The sequence below is a fragment of the Durio zibethinus genome, chromosome 15, assembly GCF_047325235.1.
Source record: "Durio zibethinus cultivar Kanyao isolate XHJ-2024 chromosome 15, ASM4732523v1, whole genome shotgun sequence".
NCBI lineage: Eukaryota > Viridiplantae > Streptophyta > Magnoliopsida > Malvales > Malvaceae > Durio > Durio zibethinus.
The window spans coordinates 9,965,432-9,982,592 of NC_143176.1; the positions used below are offsets into that span (position 1 = coordinate 9,965,432).

At 30.4% G+C, this 17,161-nt stretch overlaps 1 protein-coding gene and 1 pseudogene across 5 annotated transcripts; one reads left to right on the plus strand and one right to left on the minus strand.

The window, feature by feature from the left end:
• Window positions 1-7,652: 7,652 nt before the first annotated feature.
• LOC111302375 (UPF0481 protein At3g47200 pseudogene) lies at window positions 7,653-9,415 on the plus strand (annotated as a pseudogene). The gene has a single exon (XR_016327970.1). The product of XR_016327970.1 is annotated as a UPF0481 protein At3g47200 pseudogene (transcript).
• Window positions 9,416-11,217: 1,802 nt separating this feature from the next.
• On the minus strand, window positions 11,218-16,749 carry LOC111301974 (Pseudouridine synthase family protein). 4 transcript variants are annotated; one of them, XM_089744586.1, is made up of 8 exons: window positions 16,340-16,741; window positions 16,065-16,228; window positions 15,769-15,914; window positions 14,178-14,269; window positions 13,720-14,066; window positions 13,012-13,081; window positions 11,877-11,939; window positions 11,218-11,626 (listed from the first exon to the last, which is right to left on the minus strand). In XM_089744586.1, the coding sequence occupies exons 1-8, from the start codon at window positions 16,622-16,624 to the stop codon at window positions 11,441-11,443; spliced, it is 1,353 nt and encodes a 450-aa protein (XP_089600712.1). In that variant the 5' UTR covers window positions 16,625-16,741; the 3' UTR covers window positions 11,218-11,440. The 4 variants fall into 4 exon arrangements, with proteins under 4 accessions (XP_089600712.1, XP_089600713.1, XP_089600714.1 ...); XM_089744587.1 differs by having other exon boundaries at window positions 13,018-13,081; window positions 16,340-16,739; XM_089744588.1 differs by having other exon boundaries at window positions 11,487-11,626; window positions 11,877-11,952; window positions 16,340-16,749.
• Between the last annotated feature and the right edge of the window lie 412 nt (window positions 16,750-17,161).

The window sequence follows — 17,161 nt, forward strand, 5'->3', positions numbered from 1 at the left end:
TGAAAATTTGAGTCTTTTTTTCCATTTCAAAATGACTTTCCAAAATCTTGATCCATTCATAGTTGGCCTTAACATTTATCAAAATGCCACATTTTAAGACTAAAGAAAACACCAAACATGTTTGGTTTTCAAGGATTTCATACTTTTTAGAAAAATTTATCTTTCATTTAAAAGCTAGCTAAAAGATTATACATCCCTTTTGTCCCTTTCAAGGTGCAAAACCTTCTTAAATGAACCAAGACCTTGATGCACCAAACTATTTAATCCATTTAAAAAGAAAATTTTTGCCTTTGTTTATTTCTAATAGGGAACATTTATTTTCCATACACTCCAAAGTCAAATTTATTTGGATATTTCATTATCTTTGATTAGAGAATTTAATTATATGGGGTAATTTTATTGGTTATTTTAAAAAATTTTGAGGGACAAGTTAGACACTTTTGTAGTGAATAAAAAAAATCATCTAGACTATTTTTGATTAAAAAGTGTTTTTATTGAAGAGTAAAAATTTTTTAAGAAGAAAAATAAATTCTTTTCTACATTCAAAGAGTACGAAAAACACAGTTGTTCATCTTTTTGACTTTTACATGATACATACATTAAGTTTGAAGTGATCATACACATCTAGTATGTTGGAATTGATGATGGAAATAAAAAAGAAAGATAAATTGATAACAAAAATTAAAAGAAAGAAAAAATATTATATTTAAGAAGAAAAGAGAATGAAAGTTGGTAAAGTAACACTAAGGAAAATAAAGGAAGGACATGAGGAAATGGAGAAAAAGATCTTTAGAAAGAAAGAACTAAAAGAAATCAATTAGATAAGCAAGGAAAAGTAAGTAGAATTGACAAGGAATAAGTTTTAAGCACTTTTATCTTTTTGCATGAATATTCATCATTAAAAAAAATGAGGCAATTGCATCATTAAGATAGATATTTGTATTTGCATTTGCACTTTTATCAAAAGGCATTTGCATCACTGTAAGGGACATCTGAATCACTAAGATAAATATTCACATTTGAATCCTTGTAAAGACATTTGCATCATGAAAAAGTAATGTACATTTCCATCATTGCTAAGGATCTTTGTATGTGCATCTTCATATCTGTATTTGCATCTTGAAAAAGGAAATTTATGAGTAAGAAATTTTGCATTTGCATCTTCGCATAGAACATTTGCATCTTTGAAAAAGAGCATTTGCATTTGCATTTGCATCATTTATAGTATGAAAAGGACATCATCATTTGCAACATTGATAAAACTTTTGAAAAAGGCATATGCATAATGTATAACATTTACATTTATGTAAAAGGTATCATTATAAAAAAAAAAAAAAAAAGGCATTTAAATTTGCATGAATATTTTCGTTTGCATCTTTGTAAGAGGCATTCGTATCTTGAAAAGAAAATATTTTGGTAAGGAATTTTGCATTTGCATTTTTGAAGGTGCATTTGCACCTTAAAAAAGAAATTCGCATATTTATCACTGATAAAAATTTATGCATTTACAATTTTGTATGGAGCATTTACATCACAAGAAGGACATATGAATGTACATTATTGGTAACGATTTTACATGTGTAGAGAGCATATGTGTTTACATAAAGACATTTATGTTTGCACTATTGTTTGGCCTAAATATTAACATTTTAAAACTTTAGTCATTAAAGTCAATTCATTTTAAGACTCTAGTTTCATCCAGGTCAACACATTTTTCAACTGTGGTTTAATCCAAATAAATTTATTTTAAAACTTTAGTTTCATCCAGGTAATACATTTTAAAACTTTGGTTTCATTTAAGTCGATTCATTTTCAGACTTCGATTTCATCCAAGTCACTTTATTTTAAGAATTCAATTTTGTCCTAGCCTAATCTAGGTCACTCTATTTTTAGACTTCAATTTTATCCAAGTTATTACATTTTAAAATTTCGATTTTGTCTAAGTCATTTCATTTTAAGATTTTGGTTTCATTTAGGTCACTCTATTGTTAGACTTCAATTTCATCCAAGTCATTTCATTTTTAAACTTCAATTTCATCTAAATCATTTCATTTTCAGACTTTGGTTTCATCTAGATCAATTTATTTTAAAACTACAATTTCATCTAAGTCAATACATTTTAATAATTTGGCTCAATCCAAGTCATTTCATTTTCAAACTTTGGTTTCATCCAAGTCAATTTGTTTTAAGACTTTGGCTCAATTCAGTTCAATTCATTTTTAGACTTTGATTCAATCCAAGTTATAAAATTTTTAGGCTTCAATTCAGTCTTAGTCATTTCATTTTTAGGCTTAAGTTCAGTCCAAGTTATAGCTTTTTTAGGTTTCAGTTTAGTCCAAGTCATAACATTTTTAGACTTTGATTTAATCCAGGTCATTATATTTTTATACTTTGATTCAGCTTAAGTCATAGCAGTTTTAGACTTCAATTCAGTCCAGGTCATTCTATTTTTAAACTTCAGCTCAATCTAAGTCATGTCACTTCTAGGCTTCAATTCTGTCCATGTCAATTCATTTTTAGACTTCGATTTAGTCCAAGTCGTAGCATTTTCAAGTTTCAGTTCAGTCCAAGTCATGGTATTTTTTAGACTTTGGTTAAGTTCAGGTCATTTTTAGACTTTAACTCAGTCTCGATCATTATATGTTCAGACTTCAATCCATCCAAGTCAATTTATTTTTAAACATCGGTTCAGTTTAAGTTGTTGTATTTTTAGACTTCGATTCATTCCAAGTCATTTCATTTTAGGGTTCGACTCAGTCCAAGTCATTTCATTCTAAAGCTTCACTTTAGTCTAGCTTATGACTTAAACCAACTTTTCAAATTTATTTTCAAAAAAACAAAGAAATGAAAAAAATAACAACAAAAATTAAAAAAAAAAACACTTTTGAAAAAAAAGCCGTTGTAAAAAAATCCAAGAAACAAACAAAACAACAACAAAAAACCTTTAAACTTCTAAGTCTTTAGTCTCGAACAAAATTGTTATCTTTATCTTTACATTATTCCTAATTTTGAAGAACATACAAAGAAGAGTAGCAATAAACACCTAATTTTGTCTTGGCACGTTCTAGTCAAAATTCAATATTTTAAGTCATGACCTACCTTTTTTTCAAAAAGTTTCAAACCTTACAAACACTCCAAATCTTTTGAACAAGTTAATTTTTTGACTTAATACTCAAAGAAAGTGATGAAAGTCAAGATGAAGTCAAAATCAACTCTAAAAATCAACTTAATTAAACTTTATCAAATATGAAAATTTAAGATTAAAAACTAAGTGAAAATTTTTGAAATCATTTGAAATAGAGACTATTGGTCAATATTTACAAAAAGGCTTTCAAAAACATTCAATCAAATTTTTAGTGAAACTCGAGTCAAATAAATTAGTCTTTGGTGCAAAACATCAAACTTGATCAAAATGAACAATTTTGAAGGAATTTAACTCGAAAACCTTTGGATTTGATTAAAACTTGAACTTTGACCAAAATACCTCTTGATCAAAACTCATATCAAATTAGATCAAACTTAGGTCATTTCAGTTAAGCTAAGTCAAACCATAGGATTTTTAAGAAAATTAAATGAGAACTTTTCAATTTGATCAAAATTCACATTTTGATCAAAATAACCTAAGCTAAGCCTAAGTCAAAATTAGGCCAAATTGGTAAACTTTGATCAAATTTTAGGTAATGAAGTTATACCCTGTCAGGGCTTTAAAAGAAAATTCATTAGAAAACTAAATTGTGAGCAAAATTCGTAACTTTAACCAAAATGCCCCTTGATAATTTTTTTTCAACTTTGGTTAAACTCAACTCAACCCTTAGTAATCAAGTTTATTGGGACTAATTAAGGTTTAGAATCAATAAAATTGTGATTTAGGATCTAAAAAAATTAAATTTCACCTTAAATAAACCACAAAAGTCTAACAATACTCTTTTTAAGGACATTCTCATAAATTTGGTCAAAATGATGTTGGTTTTGGGTGCAAACATAAATTTAGGTTTAGAGACCTCCATTATCATCTTTTGGCATAATAAAGTTAAAAAAGTAGCACTAGAACAGAAAAATTGAAAGAAAAACACAAAAATGACTAATTTGCTCAATGATACGCAAAGTTGTAATTTTATAGGGCATGATGGGACAAGTCCTCAAACAACCAAGAGAATATGCTATAAATAATATGAATCCTTAGATCTTGGAGTACAATCATCACTCAGTCCACATTGCAAACTTGGTCACCAAGTTTAGTAAGAAAAAAAAAAAAAAACTACTCTCCATCATTAGGTAAAATATGATCAATGGCTACCACAAGAGGTCTTTGTTTTTAAATAAGATATGCTAGGTTTGAGATAAGGACCTTTTTTTGGTAGCAAAGAAAATGGCAGCATCCCCAAGAAAAGGAAAAAAATAGCAAAAAGCTTGAAAAATAGCTTTTCTAACCTTTGTTCCATTTTTCTTTCTATGAAATATTTATTCCCATGCAAGTAGCTTTACATTTCCTTTAAGCTTTTGTATTTCTTTTGTTTATTTTACAATAATATTACAAGATAAATAGGCCTTCATAAATGTCGAAGGATTTTCTCTAAATCTTGTAGAGAAAATAAAGCCAGAATACATACTTGATAGCTTCCTTTTCTTTTGATTTCTCCTAAGGGTGATAATAGTTCAAATCTAATCGAAATTGGTTTAGTTTTTTGGATAATGTATAAAATTATAAATTTTTAAAATTTGATCTAAACTAAACTTTCATACGATTTGATCCAAATCAAATTATACCGATTCAATTCAATTCATTAGTTTTTAAAATTTTTTTGGTTTTATATATTATATTAATATGATTTTTAATATATATATTTTTTGGTATAAAATAATTATTTTTATTTTATAAAAATTTAAAATATATATACGCTAATAAAAATATATAATTCAGTTCGATTGGATCGATTTTTTTTTCTATTTTTCACTTCCTAATCTAAAATTTGAACCTAATATATACATTTATTATTTAAACTTAATTTGAACCGAATGAAAAACCGATCTAAATTGAACTAAACACTAATTGTTTAGAATTAATTTTTGGTTTTCTCAGTTTTTTTTCACTCCTAATTTCTCTTACAAAAACCTAAGCTAATGGCCATTATCATGGGTTGGCCAAAACTTGTTTAAGGAAAAAAGTGGGAGAATAGCAACCCTCTTCCATGGTTGTTTTAATTTCCTTCTCTCTTTTATGTTATTTCAAGCTTTTCCATCATTGATGTTCACTATTGATAAAATTTGTTGTTGTTTTTGAAATGTTTGATAAATGTTTATAAAAATAAAAGGAAGTCTTCTAAATATGTTTTTCATGTGATTGATATACGCTTGATGTATGAATTACTTGTCTTAGTGAAAAGCCAATACAAGACCATTAGAATGGCCTTAGAGACTCTTAGCCTAAGCTTCTTCCATGGCTAGGTTGAGACCTCTTTCCCTACCGTAGGCCACCCTTTTGCTTATTTAATTATCCCTACATTATGTTATGTTAAGTATGTTTTAATAGTAGTATAGTCATTTCATAATTAAGTTTAATTGCATTTCTATGCATCATTTGCATTTAGTTTAGTATTACATGTTTAACACTAACTAAGCAATAATATCTAAAGAAAGAAATTGGATTATGGTCATTAAGCTTGCTTTTAAAGTCTTCTAGATATAGGAGATTTATGAGGATGCTTAAATGATCATTGATTTCTATATCATAATTATATCCTTGCTAAACCTTAGATTAAACCCTAAACCTATAGTCAAACCTTAAACCTTAAGTCAAGCCCTAAAACCCTAGCCTAACCTTAAACCTACCCAATACCATAAACCAATCTAAAACACTAAAACTTTAACCCTAAGCCATTCTAAAACCCTAAAACCTCAACCTTAAAAAGTCAAACTCTTAAGCCATGAGTCAATCCTAAAACCCTAGGTCAAACCCTAACCTAAAAATACAAACCTTAAATCCTAGGTCAAACCTTATACCAAGAGTCAACCCCAAAACCCAAAAATCAAACCCTAGCCTAGAAAAGTCAAACCTAAAATCCTTAAAGTCAAACCTTAAAATCGAATCCTTGTCTAAACCTCAAATTTGAACCTTCCTCAAAACCCTAAATTTGATCCTTTGTCCAAACCTAGAAACCTAACTCTAATCCTAAACATTAATCTATATTGCATTTATGTGCATTTTGACTTTCATTTACATGATCAATTTGTTTTGTATTGCATTTACATGTATTTTTTTTTTGGCATTTACATTATTTGTTTATTGCATTCATATGCATTTTATCATTTTATGGCAATTAATGGTTTTAATAAAAAAAACTTAAAATAAAATAAGATAAGATAATATTCTAACTAAAAATAATTATTGAGACCTCACCTAAATATTAAGTAATTTAGAAAATATTCTGAAATCAAAGATTTTCATTTTAATCTAGAATAAAATGATTTATTTTTAAAGAAAAAAATTATTAAAAAAATGTGATTATAAGTGAAATTTAAAGAATTATTTTTAAATATTAAAGCTAAGATTATTTTTATCAAGGCCAAAAGATAATACATGATTAATTAGTATCATTTTTTAAATAAACATTGTTGAGGTACTAATTTTTTTTCATGCATAACCGTATACCCAAGTCCAACTCTGTTTTAAAGAGAAAATTTATTTTTTTGATAAATCTTAAATAATTTTAAATTTTATTAAAAAGATAAATATTTTAAGTGATCAATCACATCAATTAAAAATATTAGTGATAACTTTTTTATTTTGATATTTTAAAATTCGTCTAAGAGGTCGAATTCCCAATCCCACACATTACAACAACAACCCGAAGAAATGGAAACTAAATCACCCATTTTGATGCTACCTCCACCAAAACTTAAACAACATATAGAGAAAAAAGTCATGATTGAGAATGCATCTTACTCACCCAAAGGTACTGGTTTCCCAACTGATTTGTTTTATGAGGAATTACCGGCCAAAAAACTGAGAACAAGGCACGCTACTATTAAAACATTTTATTTTAAAAAGGTAATGTTGTTTATTTTTTTAGCAAGAATGAAAAAAAAAAAAAAAAAAAAAAAAAAACCTTTTAATAAATCTTACATGAAAGGTATGAACAACAAATCACTTACATATTTGCATTAAATACTTACTGCTAAATAACAAATTCAATACATAAAGACAACTAACTGTAAACTGATTACAACTATTCCAATCATTTCAAGAAGAAGACCCCTACGGCAATAAAACAGGTTTGCATGCCTAAAACAACATTTCAAGAAGATCCCCATAGCAATGAAACAAGTTAGCAGCCTAAATACTTGAAACAAACATTTATGATATTATGTTGACTGTTTCCATGCTTTGATGTTGAAGAAATGTTTGAACGATTTGCGATTACATACGTACATTTATAAAACATATTAAATATGTTTAGTTTATCTTTCTATATGAACCTTAAACTATTATGGTATAAATTGAAGAAAAAAAATTAAAAATTGCGGGAACGCGTGAGATGATATTTAATTAATAAATATTTTATATTAATATTTTGAATATATTTTAAAATACAATTAAAAAAAATATTATTAATAATTAATATAATAAAATTCTATGACTCTAAACTTGGATATCTTCATGAACTGGCACTGCGGGTTGCCCATTTTTAATGGGAAAGAAAAAGTCTGTTCAGTGTTCAACTTTTTAAACAGATAAAATATAAAAGCATTAATAGGCTAGGAGCTATCACAGACTTTTGGTTTGGTTAATTGTTGTTTGTGAGGTTTAAAAGCAGGTGGAGGAGCATTCCTTTGTAAGAACCCAAATCCAGTAGATTTTTTTTTTCTTGAGCATCTGGTAGGCCCAGGCTCCGAAGTCCGATCCTGTCATTTTTTTTTTTTTGGTTGAGAATTTCAGACAGAGATGGGAAGCAAAACGGTTGAGGAAGAAACCAATCAGGTGATAAAAGTATGGGAAATAAACAAAGATCGTCTAGCTGCTATGCAAAAGCAAATCAGTGATCCGCCAAGATTTCTGAGCAAAGCAGCTGGTAGGAGAACATGCTGCATCTTCCGGGTTCCCCAAAGCCTTGTTGAAATCAACGGTAAGTCTTACCAGCCTCGAATCGTGTCCATAGGCCCATACCACCGCGGCGGGGCTCAGCTCAAGATGATTGAGGAGCACAAGTGGCGATATCTGGGGTCTTTGCTCGGCAGGGTTCAAAGCAAAGGCTTAGGCTTGGAAGACTTACTCGAGGCCGTCCACACTCTAGAAATGAAAGCCAGAGATTGCTATTCAGAAGCTATCCACCTCGATTCAAGTGAATTTATTGAGATGATGGTTCTTGATGGTTGTTTCATTATTGAGTTGTTCCGCATAGTTGGGAGATTGGTTAAGATTCAACCTGATGATCCTTTTTGCTCCATGGCATGGATATTAGCATTTTTTTACCGAGATCTTCTTCGATTAGAAAATCAAATCCCCTACTTTATTCTTGAATGTTTGTTCGATTTAACGAAAATGCCTGGAGAGGAATCAGGTCCATCATTGTCTAGTATTGCTCTGGAATTCTTTAATAATGCAATGCTCAGATCCGATGCGGACATTGCCAAGTACCATGATCTCGAAAGCAAGCATTTGCTTGACTTGGTTCGCATGAGCTTCATTCCATCAGATCATGGGGAACCACACAGGGGTCAGACACCTACCCATGTCATCCATTGTGTTTCCAAGCTCCGCCGTGCCGGGATCAAGCTAAGTCCAGGAAAGGCAGACAGTTTCCTGGTGGTGAAGTTCAAGCGTGGAGTGATTGAAATGCCAACAATTACAATTGATGATTTCATGAGCTCTTTTCTGATGAATTGTGTGGCATACGAGCAATGCCAGAGTAGTTGTTCCAAACACTTCACTACTTATGCTACTCTTTTGGATTGCCTTGTGAACACCTACAAGGATGTCGAGTACCTAATCGACCGCAACATCCTGGAGAATTATTTTGGAACAGATGCAGAGGTTGCACGATTCATCAACAATCTGGGTAAGGATATAGCATTTGACATTGATATCTGTTATCTGTCCAGATTGTTTGATGATGTGAACCAGTACTATAAGAACAGCTGGCATGTTCAATGGGCGAGCTTTAAGTATACCTACTTTAACACTCCATGGTCTTTTCTATCAGCATTGGCTGCCTTGATTCTCCTACTACTCACCCTGGCACAAACCTTTTTCACCATTTATTCAACTTTTCATAAGTAATTAAGACTGCACTGCACTCTGTTTTTTCATGTAAATGTTTGCATACTCATAATATCTATTTAATTTGCTATTTGTTATTTTTATTTTTTTCCCTTCAGTGGCCAATAGATTCATCAGCAATCAAATCCAAAGTTATACTGCACCAACAGACATTCAAACGTCTCTAAAAGGAAAAACCTAACATTCAATAGATTTCTAAGAACTTCTTCCGCAACATTTCGAGTAAATTATATTTTGACCAAGTCGCACAACTTTGGAAAATAACATTTTAGTAGTCTATATTTATAAATATTATTGTTCACTTGGCATTTCAGGTCACTATACCTTGATAAAATGGCAAATCTGCGTCGGCTGCTTTGTCGCTTGATTAAGATCTAATAATATAAAATGTCAAATTCCACTGTTGAAAGATAGTTATTTTGTAACAAATGAGTAATTAAAACAGTAACATTTTACACGTGTCGATAATTAAAACATTAGCTTGCAAAATTTGATTATAGAAACAGAAAATACTAAGAAATTTAAGAGATTCAAAAAGCAATTTACTCTGAAATTTATTGAAAAGTAGAAGGCTAAATATATCGCAGTCAACAATCGTGGCACGCTAATGGAAAAATTGTACCCAAAATTTAATAGTAGTGGATCTAATTTCAGTTGAGTAAAGCAAAAGAGTCTTATCTATAGAAAGTAAAAACATTCAACGTTCAACAATTTTTAAGAGTTAATGTAAGGTACTGGAGTGCGTGGCTCAACATTTAACCTTAGCTCAATGTTATAAATTTAAAGAATGAGTTTTAAATTTCACATCAAATATGATAAAAAAGTTATTAAGATATATAAGAGTTTATATTATTTAAATCTTATGAAAAATTTTTTGTAAAATAAAATCGTAAGATCAAAAACAGTTAGACTGATTTGAAATATCGAATGAGTTGATGTTCGGATCCCAAAATCATGTGAATTCAGAAGTTAAGTTTCGACTCGTGACAAGTGATATCAAAATCACCCTAAACCGTTCAATCTATGTTAAACCCCTCAAAAGAGATGGGTAAAGTAATCAGCCTTCGTGACGAAAGCATTACGAGATTAAGTGAAAAAAAATGTCACGGATCTAAGAAAGAATTTTGAATCTCACATCGAATATAAAATAAGAATTACTGAAATATAAAATGATTCATATCATCTTTTTTTTAGATACTTTTTATAAGATAAAATCATAAAATTAAAAAAATTAAAATAAATAATATCTCATAAAAATATAAATAATAATAATCGAATTAATCTAAAAATAAGATAAATAAATGTTCGAAATTCGAAATCACGAGAATTTGAAGGTTAAATCTCGCGTGACAAGCAGCTTTTGTCAAATCTGAGATACCGTCTTCCATGCGTAATTGCAATAAAATTCGTACTTGATGTTGATGCCATTATTAAAGAAAGAGGTAAATAATAAAAAGACAAATTATCTCCTAGTCATTATTGAGAGAAAAACTTATTATCCCATACACATTTGTTAGAATTTTTAAATTTTATAAACTAAATTAAAAAATTATTCTATTTTTCTGCATGTTAATTTATTAAACCTTTTAAATATATTCTAAAAGATTATACGATAGATTTTTAATAATTTCTCTAGTAAAACTGTTAAACTCCACTGACGTACTAAATAAATTTTCTGTTTATTATGTTACTTTCATTTAATTCACCTTTTTGTACTACAAAGGGAATCATTGGCATTTATCTCGCTGGATTAGAAGTCTCGTTATCCCAAAAAAAAAAAAATTTTTCTTAACAAAAGGTTGAAATTTTGATCGGTTAAATATCATCTCTTAAAAATTATTGTATAAATTAATTAAATTAAAATATAAATTTCAAACGGCTAAAAGAAAAAGAGAATTCTTTTTAACAACTTAAGAAATTTTACCAGAAGGCATCGAATATAAAAAAATATAAATATTAATTTTAGCTATTCATGTTAAAGAACGAGTTCACAGCTATCGTAGGGCTAAGAAAATAAATTATGCTTACATTTTCTTACATGCTTAGATGATATTATTTCTCTCTGGAAATCCCAAGTAATCTAAAATTATGAGTTCTTAACTCTATGTGCCTAGCTACTTCATATTGCAAACTAACCTATGTAAATCCTTGAGCTAACATACCTTAACGTATAAGAAAATTTTGTGGGTCAAATTCAGTATATCCAACATCAACAAGACATAGCCCATAAGGGGGGGCAGGGGGTGCCGTGGCCCGTCTACAGGTAGCCTCCATCAGTTTTAGCAATGCATCTTCTTCTGCTCCGGCAGCTGCTTCCCTTATTGAGGTTGCCACAACCACACGAACCATCTGTTATATTTGGTTGGGTACCATCAGAATGCAAGCAGGAGAAACAGTGACAACACAATGCAGATACTATTATAACCTGAGAAATATAGACTGCCCATCCGGAAATTGATGATGGGTTCATATTTTTCTAACATCACTCATTTAATTTGGCAAAACAAGACATGACTAGGAAATCTAGAAACAATATAATTTGAAATTCTGGAAAAAAAAAAAATACATGTAAGCATGCAAGCAGCATATAAGTGTATACCTTACGTAGGAATCTATTAGCAACCAGCTCAACACACATAACCTTCCTTCCTTCCCCATGATTCTACAAAAGTATCCTATCAGTGATGTCAATAGTAATAAACAAATTCAGATTTATCCCATCATAAAGTTAAAGGAAAAAACACGCATCCAAACTTATAGTGTTTATTAGTGATGGCATTACTATGCTCGTGTATAAATGAGAATCAACATTGTAAAGAAACAAGGAAAATTTGGATGCACTAAAAGACTTGAAAAGGCTAAAATTATAAAGGTCCCAACACAAACTCAACAAAGCTAAAGCTACACTCATACCACCGTAACAGTTATTTATCCCACATTACCGAGTGAATCTCTGGGAAAAAACATTTTCTAGTTGTTTAAATATATTACATAGGCAGGTAATTTTTCCATTCTAATATTAAAATTATCCATAAAACAGTATTACAACCTGCAATTATCCATAAAAGAGTACAATTGTAATACAAAAAATAGACCTTTCAGCCTGAAAATAAACAAGCAAACAAACAACAAAAGATCAGCTCTTACTAGATGCAGGCACAAAGCACACATACAAGCATGCATATAAAGCAAGCAAAGCTGGGGAGAAAACAAAGTAGGCAAAGATTTAAAACAAGCCCAACTTAAATCAACTTAACTGGATTCCTTCCATTTCAAAAGTTGTCTGGAATAATTATTCATCACTCAAGCAAAATGGAAAAAGTTGGAATTAAGTATTCGAAAGTTACATTTCAGTTTTATTCATAAGACAATACCTAGGACCAGGCTAACCTTGAACATGAGATGAAGCTGTAGCAACAAAATAGCAAATGAAAAGCCCGCACATCTAATTGCATTATATGCAAAATCTTTTTTAAGTTTCATGGAAACTAACTTGAAGTCATGTTCATACATTTCAGTTTTATTCATAAGACAATACCTAGGACCAGGCTAACCTTGAACATGAGATGAAGCTGTAGCAACAAAATAGCAAATGAAAAGCCCGCACATCTAATTGCATTATATGCAAAATCTTTTTTAAGTTTCATGGAAACTAACTTGAAGTCATGTTCATTCTCAGGGGAGAAAAGTGAAGAACAAAAAAAGAGTTTGCAACATTGATAACAGTAAGAGACATTTACAGAACAGGGTAATCTCGCTTCTGCAGCTCGAGCATGGTACATAAAGCACTCCGTTGGTGGTCCTCTGAAATTAATATTCACATGTAGAACTGTCATTAAAAAAAATACAAGAAAAATACCTTCTTAACTAGGGGAATAACATTATGTCTACTCTATGAATCAACAAATATGAAGATATTATCCCACTAATGTTCACTGGTCATAGTGAACTAAATCGAATTCTTTAGGATACATCCAATAAAACTAGAATAACAAATTATATTAAACAATTGGCAAAAGACCTTAGGGAATGAAAAAGAGAAAAAAGACTGACATAACATCAATTACACCATTCATATATATATATATATATATATATATATATATATATATAGATATATATGAAACACTAAAATAAATCCACCGATAGTAAATTTTTGTATGACTTTTGCTAGAATGGGAAACTGATAGTTTGGAGGATTTTTAGCTAGTAACCAATTTTGCCTATTGTCTATTAGATTAATCAACATGATCAGGATATCAACCGCATTTTCAACTTTGTTCATCCACCACATCCAAAGCTTATGTATAAATTAAACCTAAAATACTAGTAAAAAGATTCAGACATGTTTGATAGATTCAGAGAAACAAGAGTATGCCAATGGACATTACTTTATCTCAACTATGAATTTCTTGATGATGTCACCTTTGTTTGGTTCTTACATGTTTCTAGACGCTTTGGTATCACGTGCAAACATTTTGTATGATAATAATTTTCCTTCTAGTTTCCGTAGTAGCTGATTAACCCTGCATACACTGAATCTGGTTGGCTTGTTTGCTGCCTCAAGCCCCTTATTATTATTGCTGATAATTAAGTTCTCAACATTTTCCCAACTAATGCTTTTAAAACACCCATTTCTTGGCTCTTCACAATTTCCATCAGAACTAAAATTCTCAACTTCCTTCTCATTCCCACAGCTTTGCTTCTCAATTTCTTGATCACTCAAAGGAAAAATATACAAATAGCGCCTCCATTTTGCAGAGAAGTTAGGATGGAATACACGTGAAACCTACAATAATTTAACAATAGTTATAAGCATATAGAAGTTATTATTATATATAACCTTTGCAGTTGCTGTAATCAGGGAACTTTTCTCCCCTTGGGTTAGAACAACTATTACCTCATAAACTGACACAACCCTGAGTTTTCCAGGTGCTACACTATTTATCGCATCCTCAATATCACAAGGTTTTACATCCTTTCTCCAAGTATCTAAACATAAAAACAACAATGTGGCAGAAACATGAGATACAACTCTAGAAAAAGAAAGATGCAAGAAAACAATTTATACAATCCTAGTAAGCGTAACCAGAACATATTCTATTTCAATAATCAGATGTCTTACAAACTAGACTGCTTCATTATTTGCTATGAAAGAGCGAATGAAAGGATGATTAAGAATTTATATTATTACAACAATTATTAATGTACCAAGTTTTGCAAAAACATATATACAATGTAATAAGAGGTAATGATGAAGCAACCAAAAGTTTTAGAAACAGTAGTCATAAGCTCCTACAATGCGTTGACTGAACCTTGAATGAATATGTTAAGGAAGTTTTCATAACAAATCAAAATCACCTATTGATAGGAAAGACAAGGATGGCGGTGAGATTCAATTATAATGGTACTCATAACAAAAATGTAGATTATAGGAAATTTTGTAATGTTAACTTCCTCTCTTAGCTATTATGCTGTTGACCCATGAGAGTGAAAAATGACTTTGTTTACACAAAAATACTACAGACAATTTGAAAAGGTTTATGGTTTTTTGGACCTTTGTTTGAACAAAAAACAAAGGTTTAACATCAATTACCTGCTTTGCAGAATTGTTTGCAATGATTGTAGTAAATTTGGAATATTTAATAGTTTTTTCATTGTTAATAAAATGGAAATGGTACTCATAACAAAAATGTAGATTATAGGAAAATTTTGTAATGCTAAAGTTCTCTCTTAGCTATTTTTATGCTGTTGACCCATGAGAGTAAAACATGCCTTTGTTTACTCAAAAATAGTACAGTCAACTCGAAAATGTTTCTGGTCTTTTGGCCCTTTATTATGAACAAAGAACAAAGGTATAACATCAATTACCTGCAAAGCAGAATTACTTGCAATAATAGAAGCCAATTTGGAATATTTAATAGTTTTTTCATTGTTAATAAAATGGAAATGGAAATTGAACATACAATATATATATATATATATATATATATTCTTTTGATCTGATGGAACACATATTGTTGAGAAAAAAAGAGTGCAGTAGAAAACAATTACTTTAAAATTTAAAACACATAATATATATATATATATTCTTTTGATCTTATGGAACATGTATTGTTGAGAAAAAAAGAGCGCGGTAGAAAACAATTACTTTAAAATTTAAAACACATAATTTCCTCAGTTTTACATGATGCTTTTTATCCATATATATCTCTCCAACAATTCTAGAACCTAGCTCCTTCTGTCTTAAAATTGTCTATTAAGGAGAGAATGATACTAGAAGCAGCAAAACTTATAAGGACATATTAAGAAGCTTAGAAAACTTTGAACATGAGAAGTAGCATCAGTGTGAAAGGGAAACAAGAAAAGTTAAGCAAAACATCCAGTAGCAAATGCAAGAGAAAAGAAAAGGGACGACTTGCATCAGGAAAAGAGCAATTCAAAGTAGACAAAATGAGCAAGAATCTTTGATGAAAATAGTTATAACATACAGAAAGAACAAACTTGCCGAATAGCAGACACTCCTTTGTCAGTGCGCCCAGCAACCACGGCACAACCTTCCAGTGGTTTAGATTTTGCTGTCAAAAGTTGTGCTTTCTTCTCATCAACAAATCTCCCAAGAGATCTTTCAACTATTCTGTAGAGTGCAATAAAGTAAGAATGAAAATAGGATCCTAAAAGGAAGCACACCCATCACATTTATAGAAAGAAAGAGATAAATTTTTGTTTCACTTTTGATTTTGTTAATCAGAAATTCTTGATAGTTGACACAGAAAAAACAACTTACTCCTGCACAGTGTTCATACCAGGCTGCTTCTGCCATCCATCAAACGCACCTCCACTGTATGAAACAGTTATCTTGAATGTTACTCTTCCCCATCTGCCACTCCTTTCTGCCTTCTCATCACAATACTCTAATGTTTTAGAATCATCATCAACATGAATACATGTCTGCCATGCCATCAAAACTTTGCCGAATAAATAAATGTATTGAAAAAAACCCATATAATTAGAACATTTGTTTATTTATTTACGAGTATTGAATTGGAAAGAAACAGACACCTGAGCGCCATTGCCGAACAAATTGGATAAGGTCAAGCGGGCGCTGACCACATTGGAATAGAAATCGACAACATCCTGCCAGGGTCGCTCATACATGAATTGGAAGCTCTCCCTGGCAGTCCACCTTGAAGAATTGCAGGAGTCGGTGTGATTATAGTGAAAAAAGACTTTGTCTTCTGTTTGGTTTTCCATTACCGACATTGATACCAATTCTCTGAATCTCCCCAGCTTTTTCTTTTTGCTAATAAAAGTTGCCACCGATTTTAGGGTTGAGGATGTCAGCATGTACCTTCACATTCGCCCCACCTCAACTTTGGGAAAGCGGCCATCTGAGCATCTCGCTATCTCACCACGCAAAATCAGTTTTTAACGCTAAAAACCCTCTCATCCCTTCCACCAGTGGGCCCGCACTGTTGCGGGGTTATTGCCAACCTCATAATCCGACCCGACTAAATAGGATTTGATGTCCTATGATAATCGGGTTCTATTCGAATTTGTTAGTACCAGAAAGTTGCTCATATGTTGTAACGGATAAATGTAGTAATTTGTATATTTATATAGTATAAAATAGTAAAATATTATGTATTTATATTATATTTTATATAAAAATTATGTATGATAATTTATATTAATTCAAAATATATTTTTATGTTTTTGATAAATTTATATATGTTTTTTTTTAATTTTAACCCGTATAATTTTTATCTCTTTTTTCGTATCATTTTTTTGTCTTATTATCATATTTATATTTTAAATTACTTAATTTAGTTACAATTGAAAATTATTTTGCTATGCCTTATCTATTCATCATTTTTTTTCAAA

What these genes read in the sequence shown, in the direction of transcription:
- LOC111301974 (XM_089744586.1), bottom strand. Translation starts at nt 16,624, where the DNA reads ATGCTGACATCCTCAACCCTAAAATCGGTGGCAACTTTTATTAGCAAA. An exon ending in GATTACCCTGTTCTGTAAAT is followed by an intron (nt 11,940 to 13,011) that starts GTCTCTTACTGT and finishes ATACTTTTGTAG; the next exon opens with AATCATGGGGAAGGAAGGAA. An exon ending in CTAATAGATTCCTACGTAAG is followed by an intron (nt 11,627 to 11,876) that starts GTATACACTTAT and finishes CAAATATAACAG; the next exon opens with ATGGTTCGTGTGGTTGTGGC.